We start from the raw sequence: 13940 nt of genomic DNA, 5'->3' as shown, positions 1-13940 counted from the left end.
GCTGCCACTTGGCAAAAGTGGAATGAACCCCCTGCTTCCTGAGGTATCACAGGAGTTGGAATCTAGTGGCGGTTACAACGATTCCATCCTATAAATATGTATGGGCATGCAATATGCAATATAATGAAGAAAGATCATCAGGGAGAAAAACTCAGTCAGAAAGAGCAGCATATTAACAAGAAAAACTCGCCTGAAAAGCTGTGAGCGTGCCAAGGTTCTGGCGGGGGTGGAAGGCAAACACACACATCCTATGTATTAAAGTTGAGCTGCCGACAGGCCAAAACGAGCCAATGTGAGTCTCCACTGTCATTCTTCCCCAGCCTTGACCCATCGGACAACCACACGACACACTGCTGTGAAAGCTACAGAATATAGCCTGTAGCCTTCGGGTTGAGGTCACCCTGAGGACTGTAAATCAAGAAATTCTAGGAAAATGAAAACACGAATTCACATTTTAGAACTGAAAGCAAATGAAAAGGAAGGGACTCATGATGCAGGAGAACCCTAATTTGAAAAAAAAAAAAAAAGACCGTGTACATAGTGCATTTTTGATTTTAAACATTTCCTTGTTGTGTTTGGGGCTTAATTTGTTGGCCATTCATCACTCTGTATTTAATATTAGATATCTGAATCTTGTAAAAAAAATCACCTAAGATGAACATTGACAGGGATTTTTGGTGCAACTTCCGAAGAGTCTGGTCTTTTTATTGTATGGCAGCTATTTGTAAGAAGTGACATGCTAAGTAATCCTGGAGTATAATTTAGGGACAAAACCAACTGTCAAGAAACAGCCAGAAACTACATCTAATGAAATCTTTACAGACTGAAGTAATAAGTATTAAATTAATCAACATAGCTTAATTGAAGCTCTATCTGTAAAAAATTTTTTATTAGACTTGTTATTAATGAGCCTTTAAATGATACAACCAACTTGAGCTCTGTGTTAAATTTAAATAATGAACCATTGTTCCCACACACACAAAAAAAAAGAACAAACATCACTTTAATAGGCCTTTTGCAGGCAGTGGGAGGAAGAGAGGAAGATACAGTCCATGGTTCCTCACTACTGCTGTGTGGTTGGCAAGATACCACAACGAAGTATGCTAAAATGGCACAAAAATAACCACAGTGAAATCCCTAAGAAAGTAAAAAGGCAGCAGCTAAGAGCAGAAAGGAAACGAGAATTTAGGCTTCGCCTCAAAGATGTGCTTATTGTTAACCCCAGTCAGCTACAGTCACGTGCCACCTAGATGGATGTATACACCAGAGATGGAGCTACCGCAGCTGGGCCCCCATTCCTGCACCCTGTGATATTTGTGTGTCATGTTGACAAGGCATTCCATGCATCCCATTGCTGAGGACCTGGAGACTCTGCCCAGGACTGCCCCTGCTTTGAATTTGAATACTTACCTGAACATGTCCCCCAAGCCTTTCAGCATCCCCTTTTTGGCTTTCAGTTTATCCTTCTCCTTCTCTCGGTCTTTCTTCTTATCCTTGCCGGTTTTGTCCTTCTTCCTCTCTGTCTTGTCCCTTTTCTCTGGGTCTCCATTCATTTGTCTCTCCAGAGAATAAGAAGGCTGATCGCTGGACGTGGACACGGACTCCCTCCCTGACCTTGAGCTTTCTTCTGTGTCTTCTTCCACTTGAAAGAGGGGAGAAAAAAAAATAAAGAAGACAGTGAGCCTTGACAAAGTACTGAGAGCACTAAGTTACATGTGACCTCACTCTTCCACAAATTCTATGGTGAAAGGACCTTCCATTGATTTGGACTCTGTGTGGAATCAGAAGGGACATGCAATATGGTGATCTGAGCACACAGGCAAGTCCTGCATAGAGATGGGGCACCAGACAGGAGAGGAAAAGCTTTCTGGCTGGGTGTGCAAACATGGCTTCATTGCTTTCATTGCTACAAAGTCTGCACTGCAAAGGAGATATAGGAAGACTTCAGGTCACACAGACCCAGCAGGATCCTGTGCTCTACATTTGCAAAGTGAAAACCAGCTAAACAAACTGTACCTCCTCTGTTGCTTCTTTCTCCTTGGTTAAAGATCCTGCAGACACCCTTAATCTGCTGAACAGCACCACTCACTAGTCACCGCCATGTTAACATGAACTCCCAGCACCAAGCTTCCTGATACACTCACATGTGATTTCTGAGCACAAGAGAATAGGCTTTTTTGGTTTCTGAAGACAACAGGTCTTCAGGCTCTCCTTATGTTATTACAATGAAAGGCTAACACCACATGTAATAGCTACAGTGAGAACCAAGCTTCTGTGGCAAGCTCTTTAGCAACCAAACCATCTGCTCAGTACTACTCCATAGCTGCAGAGGTAGAGGTTCCAGGGGAACCAATGAGTCTGTAACTCACTCTTTCCGGTGTTACCCTTAGTGTTTGGCATTTTAAAGAATGAAACACAACTGTAAATAGTAACTATTAGAAATCAGTTCAGAGATCCAGCCATAAATCTATGTTCCAAATACACACAGTAAAGACCGTGCAAGCTTCAAGTAACTCTGAAATCCCAAGGTGGTTTCTTTCTTGCTCTGACAGAGATAGATCCCTGGTTTTTTGTTTGTTTGTTTGTTTGTTTGTTTTGTTTTGTTTTGTTTTGTTTTGTTTTTAACTTGCATCAATATGGAGTTAAACATAAAGATAAGGTTTCCTCTCAATGTTTTGGCCTGCAAATCAAGTCAACAGATCTTGATGTGAAGTTCAGTCTTACCTCCCTATCAGCCACAAGGCACCAGAGTAGTAAGATAAGTACCAAGAGTCTAAGACTGTAGAGGATATCCTAACACATCAGATCTCTGTTATTAAATCCTCACAAATCTGAGACTAGTCAACAAACCAACGACAGGGCCTCGCCGAAAGAACACCATTCTGCATTGTTTTAAAGATGCCCGTCGTTGAGTAGAAGGACAAAAACCAAGGAGACAAATTCTTGGACACACAGCTTAAAACAGGAGCCAATGAAAGGGGGGCACTGGAGAGATGGCTCAAAGGTTAAAAGAACTGACTGCTCCTCCAGAGGTCCTGAGTTCAATTTCTAACAACCACATGGTGGCTCACAACCATCTGTAATGGGATCCGATACCCTCTTCTGATGTGTCTGAAGACAGCAATGGTATATATATATATATATGCATATGTATAAATAATATATATTATCTATAATATATATTATATAATATATAATATATTATATATAAATAAATACAATATATTATATAATCAAGCTATGGTAATACATGCACACTGAATGTGAACTAGCTCTAACTGGCCTCAGGTACCTTCTTGTACTAGCACCATTTGAATGACACATATCACCTGAGATATATATATATATATATATATATATATATATATATATATATATATTTAAAAAAAATAAAACAACAACAAAAAAACCCAAAATCGGTTAAGGGGGGAGAAAAAAAAACCAGGAGCAATATACTTATTCTCTCACCAAGTCACTCCCTAGACACAATCAAAGTCTCAAAATAGCAGCTGAAGGGATGACTGTATGCTGCTCTTTCAGAGGACCTGTGTTTGGTTCCCAGCACCCACACTGCTTGGCTCACAACCACCTGTGACTGTAGCTCCAAAAGGATCCACTGCTTCTGCTCCACAAGCACCGCCCCCACGCTTATACCCATACATATACAAGCAATTTAAAAAAAATAATAATAATCCTAAGGAATTCGATGCTTCTGTTCTACAAGTGCACCCACACACATATGCTGATACTCACAAATATACAGATAATCTAAAAATAATAGACATATTCATATCCGCCTGACCTAACTCTAGCTCCAGGGAATCTGATGCTTCCTTCTGGACTTTGTGGGTACCTTCATTTACATGTGCACATAATTACATTCAGACATGCACATAGACACATACTGGTTTTTAAAAGCTGTATTAGCTAGGGCTTGGACTGATGGCACTTGAGACTTACATGGACATGCTCACTTGGGAAGCTAGGTCAGATCACAGTGGACTGCAGACCCATATAAAATGACCTTTAGAAAGGTCTTTAGCCTTTCATGACTGGTGTTATCTGGATTTGAGCCACCATCTTCCTCAAGAAGAAATGGTAACCTAGCAAACATTTTTCTTAGAGCTTGGGATGTAACTTAGTTGGTGAAGCACTTGCCTGGCACACACAAAGCTGGGTTCTGTGCTCGGTAGCACATAGGCCAGGGGTGGTTACATATAGGACACATGTAATCCCAGCATTCAGGAGGTGGAGTTCAAGGCCATACCCAGCTACATAGGGCTAGCCTTGGCCTATGTCTCAAAAATAAGACAAACAAAAGGAAAAGAAAATCTGAGGAATTGTGTTTCTTTTCCTCTCTATGAACTCACAGATATTAACTGAGGGAGTTTCTTGGAAGAGGCTAGTCCACATTTTCAGGTAGACACAGAATCTGTAGAACTATACACAATGCTGAACTAAGGCTGTGGTTTTTGTGATGTGAGCACAACAAGAAATGTCGATCCTGGCCAGTGACCCTTGGGCTTGCTATTTATGTCACTGTATGTGAGCTATCTAAGAGACTTTAATTATAACTTTAGTGGAGTTTAGGATCCTGCCTCACACCTCCGAATGTGGCTGTGTTCTGCCCACTCATAGGCTGTTGCATCAATCCTTTAGGAAATGGGTGTGGTCCCAAATTTGTGATAATTGACCAAATTACCAGGAAAGAGTTCTCAGAAGTTCCAAGACCTGAGAATACTGGAATACTGTAATGTGCTGATTGGAAACTAGTAGATATTCTATGAGTCCTGCTTGGGGACAAACTTATTAAACCTTCCATCCAATGTACACACTCTTTTGTCTCCTCACACATCTTGAATAATACCCGTACACGTCTGCCTACCATTTGCACCACGCCTGAAGTGGAGATTGTTGACAGAGGGCAACTACAAAGAGATTTCTATAGAAACAAAAGGCACTGACTTCCCAACCACACACAGACCCAGCCTCTGAGCACGATTCCTCTGCCTTCAGAAAACGCTTCCTCTCCTCCAACAAAGCCTCCTAGAACGAGTCATGATCAAGCTATGGCAATACATGCACACTAAACGTGAGCTAACTCTAACTGGCCTCAGGTATCTTCTCGCACTACTACCATCTGAACGACCCGTATCGACCCGTATCGTCTGATACATTTTACAGCCCTCTATGATGTCTGAAACAAAAGAGAACTCAATAAATGTAAATGATCTAGTGTTCCATAGCAGCCATTATCATAAATCATGAATGGAACGGGAGCAGCAATACGGTCTGTTCTCTGCCTAATAGTTTTGGCAGGACTTCAGGGGGCATATGTCTTCTCTTGGCTCCGGAACAGAATAAACATGGTGCCTTCACAACTCACTATATGCTAAAGCGGTGTTTGTGCCAGTTCTTTCCATATTCAGAATAATTTTTTCATGTATGTAATGCAACTTACTCCCTAAACTGAACGAGACAGAGGAAGTATTAAATGATTTATTAACTTTGCTTTTTGTAATCTCATTTTGTGAAATGAAAACTCCTATCTCACTTTCCTGCCCCCAGCAAGCACACTGTTTAAATGATACTTACACATCAGAGGATTCTTTATTCTTGTTCCAAACATTCAGATTTAGGTAATACCTCATCACAGAAAAGCTGCTGGGGGCATGCTGATCTAACCAATGCCTTCGAATGCCAACTAATTAAAAATATTTAGCAATATGGAATTTCACATGTACAAACATAAGATGTTCTTTTATGGAGTCACATTATATACACTTCGACTCAGAACAAAAAGAATTTCCCTGCTATACCCTGCTCTTCTGTGTAAAGACTTTTTTTAAAAAGTTCAAATGAATTTGTTACATGTGTTTAATGTGTGTAAGACATGTATATAATTTAAGGACACAGGTATAGTAGATGATAAGATTAAAACCTCTCTGTATATTTAGGATGAGCGTTATTGTAAGGACTATGAAATAGTTTACAACCTTAGGCTAGGAAACTGCAAAACACTCATGTTGGACAATAATTTTACTAAGACAACACTAGCAATTGTGTCAGCACAAGTGACTTGTTCTGTTCTGCCCCTATTTATAAACTCCAGCGTAGAACTGATCATGAATTTATAGTTAGATAATATACTATTTTAAATGCAGCATAAATATTACTGTTTTCCACTTTAATCTGCTCATCTTTACAGACAGCCTGTATAAAGGAAGATGCTAACTCCTTCCTTCCGAACAAACAGAAGCCCCTGTTGTTTTTACTGGAGTAACTTGCCCCTGGCAGTGAACTCTCAGACCCTTCCTGAGTGATTACTGTAAAGACAGCACTTGCTCATTCCTTTTTCTGAAGGTAAATGGAGAAGCTGCTTCTTCCTTTGATGTGCCAGTCATTCTGCAATTAAGATGTACCTAATCACTATGTTTTCAACAGATGCAAATGTGACTCAATTAAAATTCTAGACCGTGTGACAAACTGAGCTTCTCAACTATGAAAGGTACCCTGTTAAGAGTGGGTCACCGCGGAACTCTAGAAAAGTCTGGGCACTTTTGCATTAATGGCTTTGGGGAAAATGGCTTCAGCTTGAGAGAGGAAGCTCAAAGTGGGTGATGGAAACATTTCTTTTTGGTTACCAAAAACATGGGAGTCTCACAGGCTGACTCCCAGCCCGCGGTTAACAGCCATTGTTTTCTTTCATTGATAACCAATGTTGCTGCTGCTGCTGTAATGAGCTCTTGCTGCTCGCTCACTCCAAATTCATCTCTCCCTTTCTGCTTCCCTGTAAACTCAGACTGTGCCCAGAAATGACCAAGTTCCAAGAGGTCGATTCATTAACTTTAGAGCAACCTACAGAAGCCATACCCCTGTAGACATGGGAGTCCAAGGTCATTGCACCAGGCACGACCCTGTCACCCCGAATCCTTCCCTTCTGCTGGGTACAAAAAGGAAATTGTGAAGCTACCCTGGGGAAAGATCTGGTGTCTGCTGACACCAATGGGATGTGGGCTAATAAGCCTACAGCCGCCTGGCTGTATAAAACACAGCATCTCCTTATCATTTAAGTTGTGAAGTCTGATTTCTATTAAATGCAGCTGAAAGCATCACCGACTGGACATGGTATAAGTCAGAAATTAAAAGAGCGGACAAGTATTAAAAATGCAGCATCTGGTAGTTAATGTCCTTATGAATTGTTGAAGATACATAAACAGAAAAATTTTAAATAGAAATTATAACTGTATTCTTTCTGTCTTTCCTTCCTTTCTTCTTTCTTTCCTGTTTTGGTGTTTGGAGATAGAGTTTTTCTATATAGTCCTAGCTGTCCTGGAACCCACTTTGTAGACCAGGCTGGCCTTGAACTCAGCCTCCCAAGTGCTGGTATGAAAGACGGACACACTGCCCCCAGAATATAACAGCATTTTATATTCATTCAATAGACACCCTCCCCTGAGGGCAAGGGGTAAAAGGCACTGGCTGAATGAAAGAGCCTGAATCAGACCTGCTTCCTGTTCACATTTATGAAGATCTAGGCTCTTGAGACACTTAACTCACATGAGAAAACAGAAGATCAGATCTCTCACCAGCTTCACAAACCTAATTAAGTTAACAATGAGGTAGTGGGAATGCAGACTTGGTCCTACAGGAGCGTCTCAGTTGGTGAAGTGATTGCTGTACAGGCATGAAAATACAAAGTTCAATCCCTAGAGTCTATGTTTTAAAACAGGCTGTGTACTGATGCATGCTTGTAACCTTAGCTCTGAAGACTGTGAGACAAGACGTCCTTAGCGCTCACTGACAGCCAACTTTGGTTAGCTGTGGGTTGAGTGAGAGACTCTGCCTCAGATAATAATGAAGAGAGAATTGAAGATGCCTGAGGCTACCCTCCATCCCAGACTCCCTCTCCTTCTCCCTCCTCCCTTACCCCACCTCCTACCTCCCTCTCTTAGTAACTCTGCTAAACTTGGCAAATCAACTGTCCACCAACTTTCTAAGGCTGAGTTTGAGATCAATAATGCTGCAATGAAACCCCAAGGACAGGACTCCAGGGCCCAGCAAAGCCTTTGCAGAACTTAACACTTTGCGAACATAAATATTATCACTGATTCTTATTTTAGCTGACTATTTTGACTTCGGGGAAGGAAGAAAGATGTAGGAAATGAGCAGCCAGTGCTGCAGATGGCATCAAGTAACTGGATCTGCTGTTCTGGACCCTGACTTTTAACACTGGAACGAGGAGCTCCTGGCAAGGGAAATAGTTGGCTTTATCTGAACATGGGGGTGGGCGTGGAACACACATGTTCAAGGCAGGAAGGAAATCTTCAGACAGAGTTCTTTTGAGATGTGTAGTGGGAAAATAACCACTAGAGGCTTAATGAGGTAGCAGATGCATGCGACCCCAGCACTCGAGGTCAACTTGGGCTATATGAGATCCCAAACAAACAAACAAACAATAACTGACAAAATGAAGAGCCAATATCATGGTGGAGAGGGGACAAGACAGGTAACAATACCACGTGCCAGCAAAGGAGAAGAGCACAAGTGGATGTACACAAGAAACTCTGCTAAAAATAGCTTATTTCATTAAAAAAAAAAATCTTAAAGCTTATGTGGGTAGAGGAAAAGGAACAATAGGATTGTGTTTATAAGTTCACCAAAGTTGGCTGTCAATGAGCTGTCTCCCCATCTTCAGGGCTAAGATTACAAGCATGCATCAGTACACAGCCTCTTTTAAAACATAGAGTCTGGGGATTGAACTTGCGTCTTCAGCAATCACTTTACCAACTTATTGCCAAAGATCTAGGTTCATGTATACTTTAGCTCCTAAACTTCTTTCATCCATCCATCTTCCAGATGCTGTGGGTTCCCCAAGTCAATGGCAGGCTGTCACCTCTATAGCTGGTCATACTTCTCCAAAGTAGCACGAGTCTCATCCATTCAACAAGCTCACCCCTTGCAGATGTGTCCTTGCTGTCCAGTTTATTGTCACACTGAACTGACACTAGTCAGGCATCTCCTCTGCCCATAGGAACAATGCATCATGACAGGAAAGGTTTGGCTGTCACCAATTTCTACCAAGTGGAATATACGCAAACTTAGAATGTTAGCAGCACTGGTCTCCACTGTGTGGGACTTGTCATTTAAAATCATTTGAAGTCAGAGGATACAGAACAGTTGGAAGTAGATTGGTTCAGTGTTTGCTTTGGTGCCACATAAACCTGACCTAGTATCACACAACTGTAATATCAGCATTTGGGAGATTAGAGGATCAGAAATTCAAGGTCAACCTTAGCTATAATGTAAGTTCAAGATCAGCTTTGGATATATGAGATTCTGTCACGGTTTTTCTTTTTCAATTTTAAACAATGAGTGGGTTTGATATCAGTATATGTTTTAATAACCCACAAATAATTATTATTGTGTCTAGGAAGAGATTTCAGCCACCATTGAGGTTATAAGTAAAAACCAAACAACTTGAAAGTATGGAGACAGAGTTCATCAATGAAGGATGCTGATACTCTGTTGTTTCTTCCTTTCTGAGAAATCAGATTGCCTAGCTCCCAGAAGCTGGTTGTTTCTAACATCTAGGAAATTTAGCGCTTTTCAGAGAATGCATGGAAACCTTTAATGTTAAAACAGAACAAAAACTTAATCTCAGTGGTAGGGCATTTGCCTACATGTCTGAGATGCTAGGTCCTATGCTCCGCACTGAAAAGCAGAAACAAATAAACAAAAACTGGTATTAAAAGTGGCACATTCTACCTAATGTCTGAGCTCCCGAAATACAAGTCGAAAGTGGATTATTTAGGGAAAAAGTTCTTAAAGAAGGAAGGAAGGAGAGAGGAGTTGTATTGGCTAGTTGGAGATAAGACTCATCAGAGAGGACGGAATCTCAGTAGAGGAAATGCCTCCATGAGATCCAGCTATAGGGCATTTTTTCAATTAGTGATCAATGAGGAAAGGCCCAGCCCATGGTGAGTGGTACATGAGAAGCAAGCCAGTAAGCAGCACCCCTCCATGGCCTCTGCACCAGCTTTTGCCTCCAGGTTCCAGCCCTGTTTAAGTTTCTGTCCTGACTTTCTTCAAAAATGAAGAGCAACATGGAAGTGTAAGCCAAGTTAAACCCTTTCCTTTCCAGGTTGCTTTTGGTCGTGCCGTTTCATTGCAGCAATGGAAACCCTAAGACAGCAGTGTTCACACCGCAGGCTGGAGGGAAACACATACCATCATAAGAAGACACTTGTTATACAACACAGAGCATGTAGAAGTCCAGGCTGCTTAGAGCTATGGATAGATGGGCATGGTGATGCATGTTTGGGATCCCGAAAAATAAACAACCTGCATACTGCTAGAGTTTGCTAGGTCAACCAACACCAGACAGTGGAACCCCAACAACAATTTCTGGAGTCAAATAAAGAGGATGCAGGCCTGACTGGACAGGAGTGATATCAGGTTTCATGAGGAGAAATTAAGCCAGCATGGCAGTGGATGGCTCTGCAAAGAGATGATGATCAAGAACACTAGCCAGAACAATAAGTCATCAGCCATCCCATTTATGATTGAATTGTTAAATTACATTTATTGTGTGTATGTGTGTGTTTGCACGAGTGTGTCTGTGCTTGTACGTGGCTGAGGTGAGGGTACCATACAGCATATGGAGGTCAGAGGGCAATTTGTGGAAATCAAGAAAGTTCTTTACTTCTACCTTATGGGTCCCAAGGATGGATCTTAGGTCATCAGGTTTGGCAGTAAAGATCTTTACCTACTGAACCATATCTCTGGGCTCCTGTGTATTCTTTTAAAAGAGGAACGGCTTGTATGAAGTAAAACCAGATGTCCACACTGGTGGAAATCTCTAGAAGCTGAGCTGGAAATGAGCATGGGTGGATTTGGATGAGATGTTTGCATGTATCCTTTATCAAAGACTTGGTTCCATAGTGTCATTACTGGAAAAAAGGCAGGGAAACCTTTGACCAATAGGGTCTGGTGGGGGACCTTTGCTCTTTGGGAAGGTCCCTCAGTGGAGGACTCAGGAACCTCACCTGTCAGGCTTAATGCTTCCTGGTCCATGACATATTTGTTCTACCAATGCGTTCCTGTCATTGCCTTCTGCTGTCCACAGCGGACTTTAAAGCGATAGTGTTGCCCAACGCTAGACAAGAGCTCCAGAACTGTGAACTAACAAACCTCAACTGCTACAATATTTTAACAATAACATAAAACCAACTAGCCCAGAGGATGCCTCGTGTTCACATGCAGTCCATTTCCTTTTGCATTTAAAAGAGGAACACAGCATGTGAGAAAACTAAAGTTCAAAAAACAAAAGATTAAAATAACAGATTAACCAGAACCAGAAAACAGTTAAGAAGCATTGCTATTATACATGAATACTGGGTGTTGATGGGACCAAAGTGTTTCACCGAATGTTAAGTACAAAACCATCATTATCAGAATCTATAGGGAACAGCCAATGACAGTTGATAGGACAAGGAACTCTCCCTATAATGGAGAAGAGTCTGCAGGGGTGACAGTGCTGTGACTCAGGAAACTTAAGCCCAGGCCTGGAAGCTAAACTATGAAACATGTTCTTCCTCTGGCAAGAAAAGAGCGCATCTACTTGAAATCACTGGCTGGTGATTTTGTGAAAAGGATCTGGATTTAGACAAAGGGCAGAGATGTGTGCTGCAATCCTTTCCCTCAGTTTTACTGTGTACTACATCACTCAGAAATACATCATGTCCTAAAACACATCACATGTTATAATAGAAAATTATGCTGTTCTGCGTGAACTCTTCAAGAAATGTTGTTTATTTAAAACTCTCCTTGCCCAGTGGTATCATCTGCCTTAGGAGGGTGTACAGAGAACAGTCTATCAAAGGTGGAAATGAAAATAATTTACATTCCACAGAAATGTTCTCTGGTCTTGGCTCTAACTTCAGTTAAATGATAGAAGATAGATAGATAGATAGATAGATAGATAGATAGATAGATAGACAGACAGACAGACTTCAGTATATCTTGCAGCTTTTTTTACAGATAAGTCATGTGGTAGTCACATTTGATATTAAAAATCTAAAATGTAATCTCACTTACTCCTCTGGATTCCACACAGCAGGGTCAGGGTGTATAAATGCTATCAGTACAGTGTAATCAGCTGCACAAGCATGGTTATTGTGAGGAACATAGAAGTCAGAAACACCAGGCATATAAAGCTACAAGAGAAGGAAGTCAGGGCTGGGGCAGTAACTCCATGGAAGAGCGCTTGCCTTGAATGTTTGAGGCCCCAGATTCATCCCCAGGACCCAAAATAAACAAACAAAAAAATGAAAAGGTCAATGAGGAGATGAATATGAGGCCATGCTGTGTTCACACACACAAACCCCACAGTAAAACCTATTACTTCTTAAAATTTATTAACCAACAAAATAAGTATAATTGAAAAAAAAAAAAAACCAAACCACAAAAGAGCAATTATGGAATAAGATAATTATTTACCTTTACAGTTCCTAAGTTCTTTCTCTTCTAAGTAAATACTTTCCTTAGTTTTCTTTTAAAAAAAAAAATAAACATTTTTTTAAGTAAATGTTTAAACATATCTTCTGCCAACCACATACTTATAAAGGTTAATTTCTCTTTAATGATCCATGGGAAAACAAACTGCTCATTCATACTAAACTAGACTCTCAGTCAGTTTGGCTTAAAATATTTAGTAATTGGGAAAAAGTACAAATTTATAGACTTGCTGTTTTAGTCCAAAAATATGTTTTTAAAATAGTAACCTATTAAATGTATTTATTGGGTATGTCATCTGGCAGACAACACATACCAGTGGTTTTCAAACATTTTAGTATAAAGATAATTCTTTATGTATTTAAATTTATGTATTTAAACTCTTTATATATGTATGAGTTATTAAGAAATTCAAATTATGTGAATAAAACCAAATCTTATATGTATGTATGTATTGGTTTTTGAAGATAGTTTCTCTGTATAACCATGGCTGTCTTAGAACTTGCTCTGTAGTCCAGGCTGGCCTTAAAATCAGAAATCCACCTGCCTCTGACTCCTAAGTGCTAGTATTAAAGGCATGTACCACCAACCTCCAGTCGAATGAGATTTTTAATGTGAATCTTATCTACCAATGTATACCAATTTAAAACTTGGCTTTTAACAGAAAATTACATTATAAAATGAACCAAACCAATTTTATGGTGAGTTGGATTATATTTTCAAAATACCAAACTATTCAAAAATAGTTTTCCAAAATACGTGGGTTAAAAACAAAATGTTTTTAGTTTTTGCTTTTCTCCAAAGTTATTTTAACTTTGGCTAAAAAGGCAACTCCTTTCCAGACATAGTGGCACAGGCTAGCACTCTCTAGCCCTAGAGGGTTGAGAAAGACTTTCAAGCTCAAGGCCAACCAGACTTATTATAGCAGGACCTGGTCTAGAAAGATGGCCTCTCTTAACTGCTTCTGCATTGAGTACAATATCACATGGTGTGAAGGCCAAATACAGACTCTTTTTAAAGAGAAAACAACTACAAAGAAAACCGATTCCTTATTCTGAAAACACATTAGATCTCAGAGATGCATTGAAAGGGCCTGGGTCCCTGCAGGGTCCTGGTAGCACATCTGAGAACCACTGATTGGGTAAGCCATCTGCAATTTTTGTTGCTTCTGCCAGGACACTCACAGGTCTCCATGCCTTCATCATCATCATCCACCATGGGCTTATCGTAGGATTTGTCAATGGCGGCTCTGAAGCTCTCATTGCAGCCCCTTCCCCGGATGATTCTTGGCCGAGGTCGGTGGAAAGGAATGTTCCCATTCAGTGTCACCTCGGCGACAGCGGTCTGCAGACTTTCTAAGGAGCTCGATTTCTTCAGACCCAAGGAGGGTCCCACATCTCTACTGGGGGAGCCTTGGAGGGTCA

General features: G+C 40.7%; 1 protein-coding gene across 11 annotated transcripts in view; it reads right to left on the bottom strand.

Moving 5' to 3' along the window:
- Nucleotides 1-13940, bottom strand: part of Pard3 (par-3 family cell polarity regulator) — a 551101-nt gene that overhangs the window by 187990 nt on the left and 349171 nt on the right. For all 11 annotated transcript variants that reach the window (XM_034522100.2, XM_076916063.1, XM_076916061.1 and 8 more), the window contains 2 exons: nt 13701-13928; nt 1411-1642 (listed from right to left, as the gene is read on the bottom strand). In XM_034522100.2, coding sequence (XP_034377991.1) covers nt 1411-1642; nt 13701-13928 — 460 coding nt within the window. The remainder of the gene's footprint in view (nt 1-1410; nt 1643-13700; nt 13929-13940) is intronic.

The sequence above is a fragment of the Arvicanthis niloticus genome, chromosome 18 (assembly GCF_011762505.2).
Source record: "Arvicanthis niloticus isolate mArvNil1 chromosome 18, mArvNil1.pat.X, whole genome shotgun sequence".
Taxonomy (NCBI): Eukaryota; Metazoa; Chordata; class Mammalia; order Rodentia; family Muridae; genus Arvicanthis; species Arvicanthis niloticus.
Note: the sequence above shows the minus strand (reverse complement) of the source record. Positions and strands in the feature narration are given on the sequence as shown.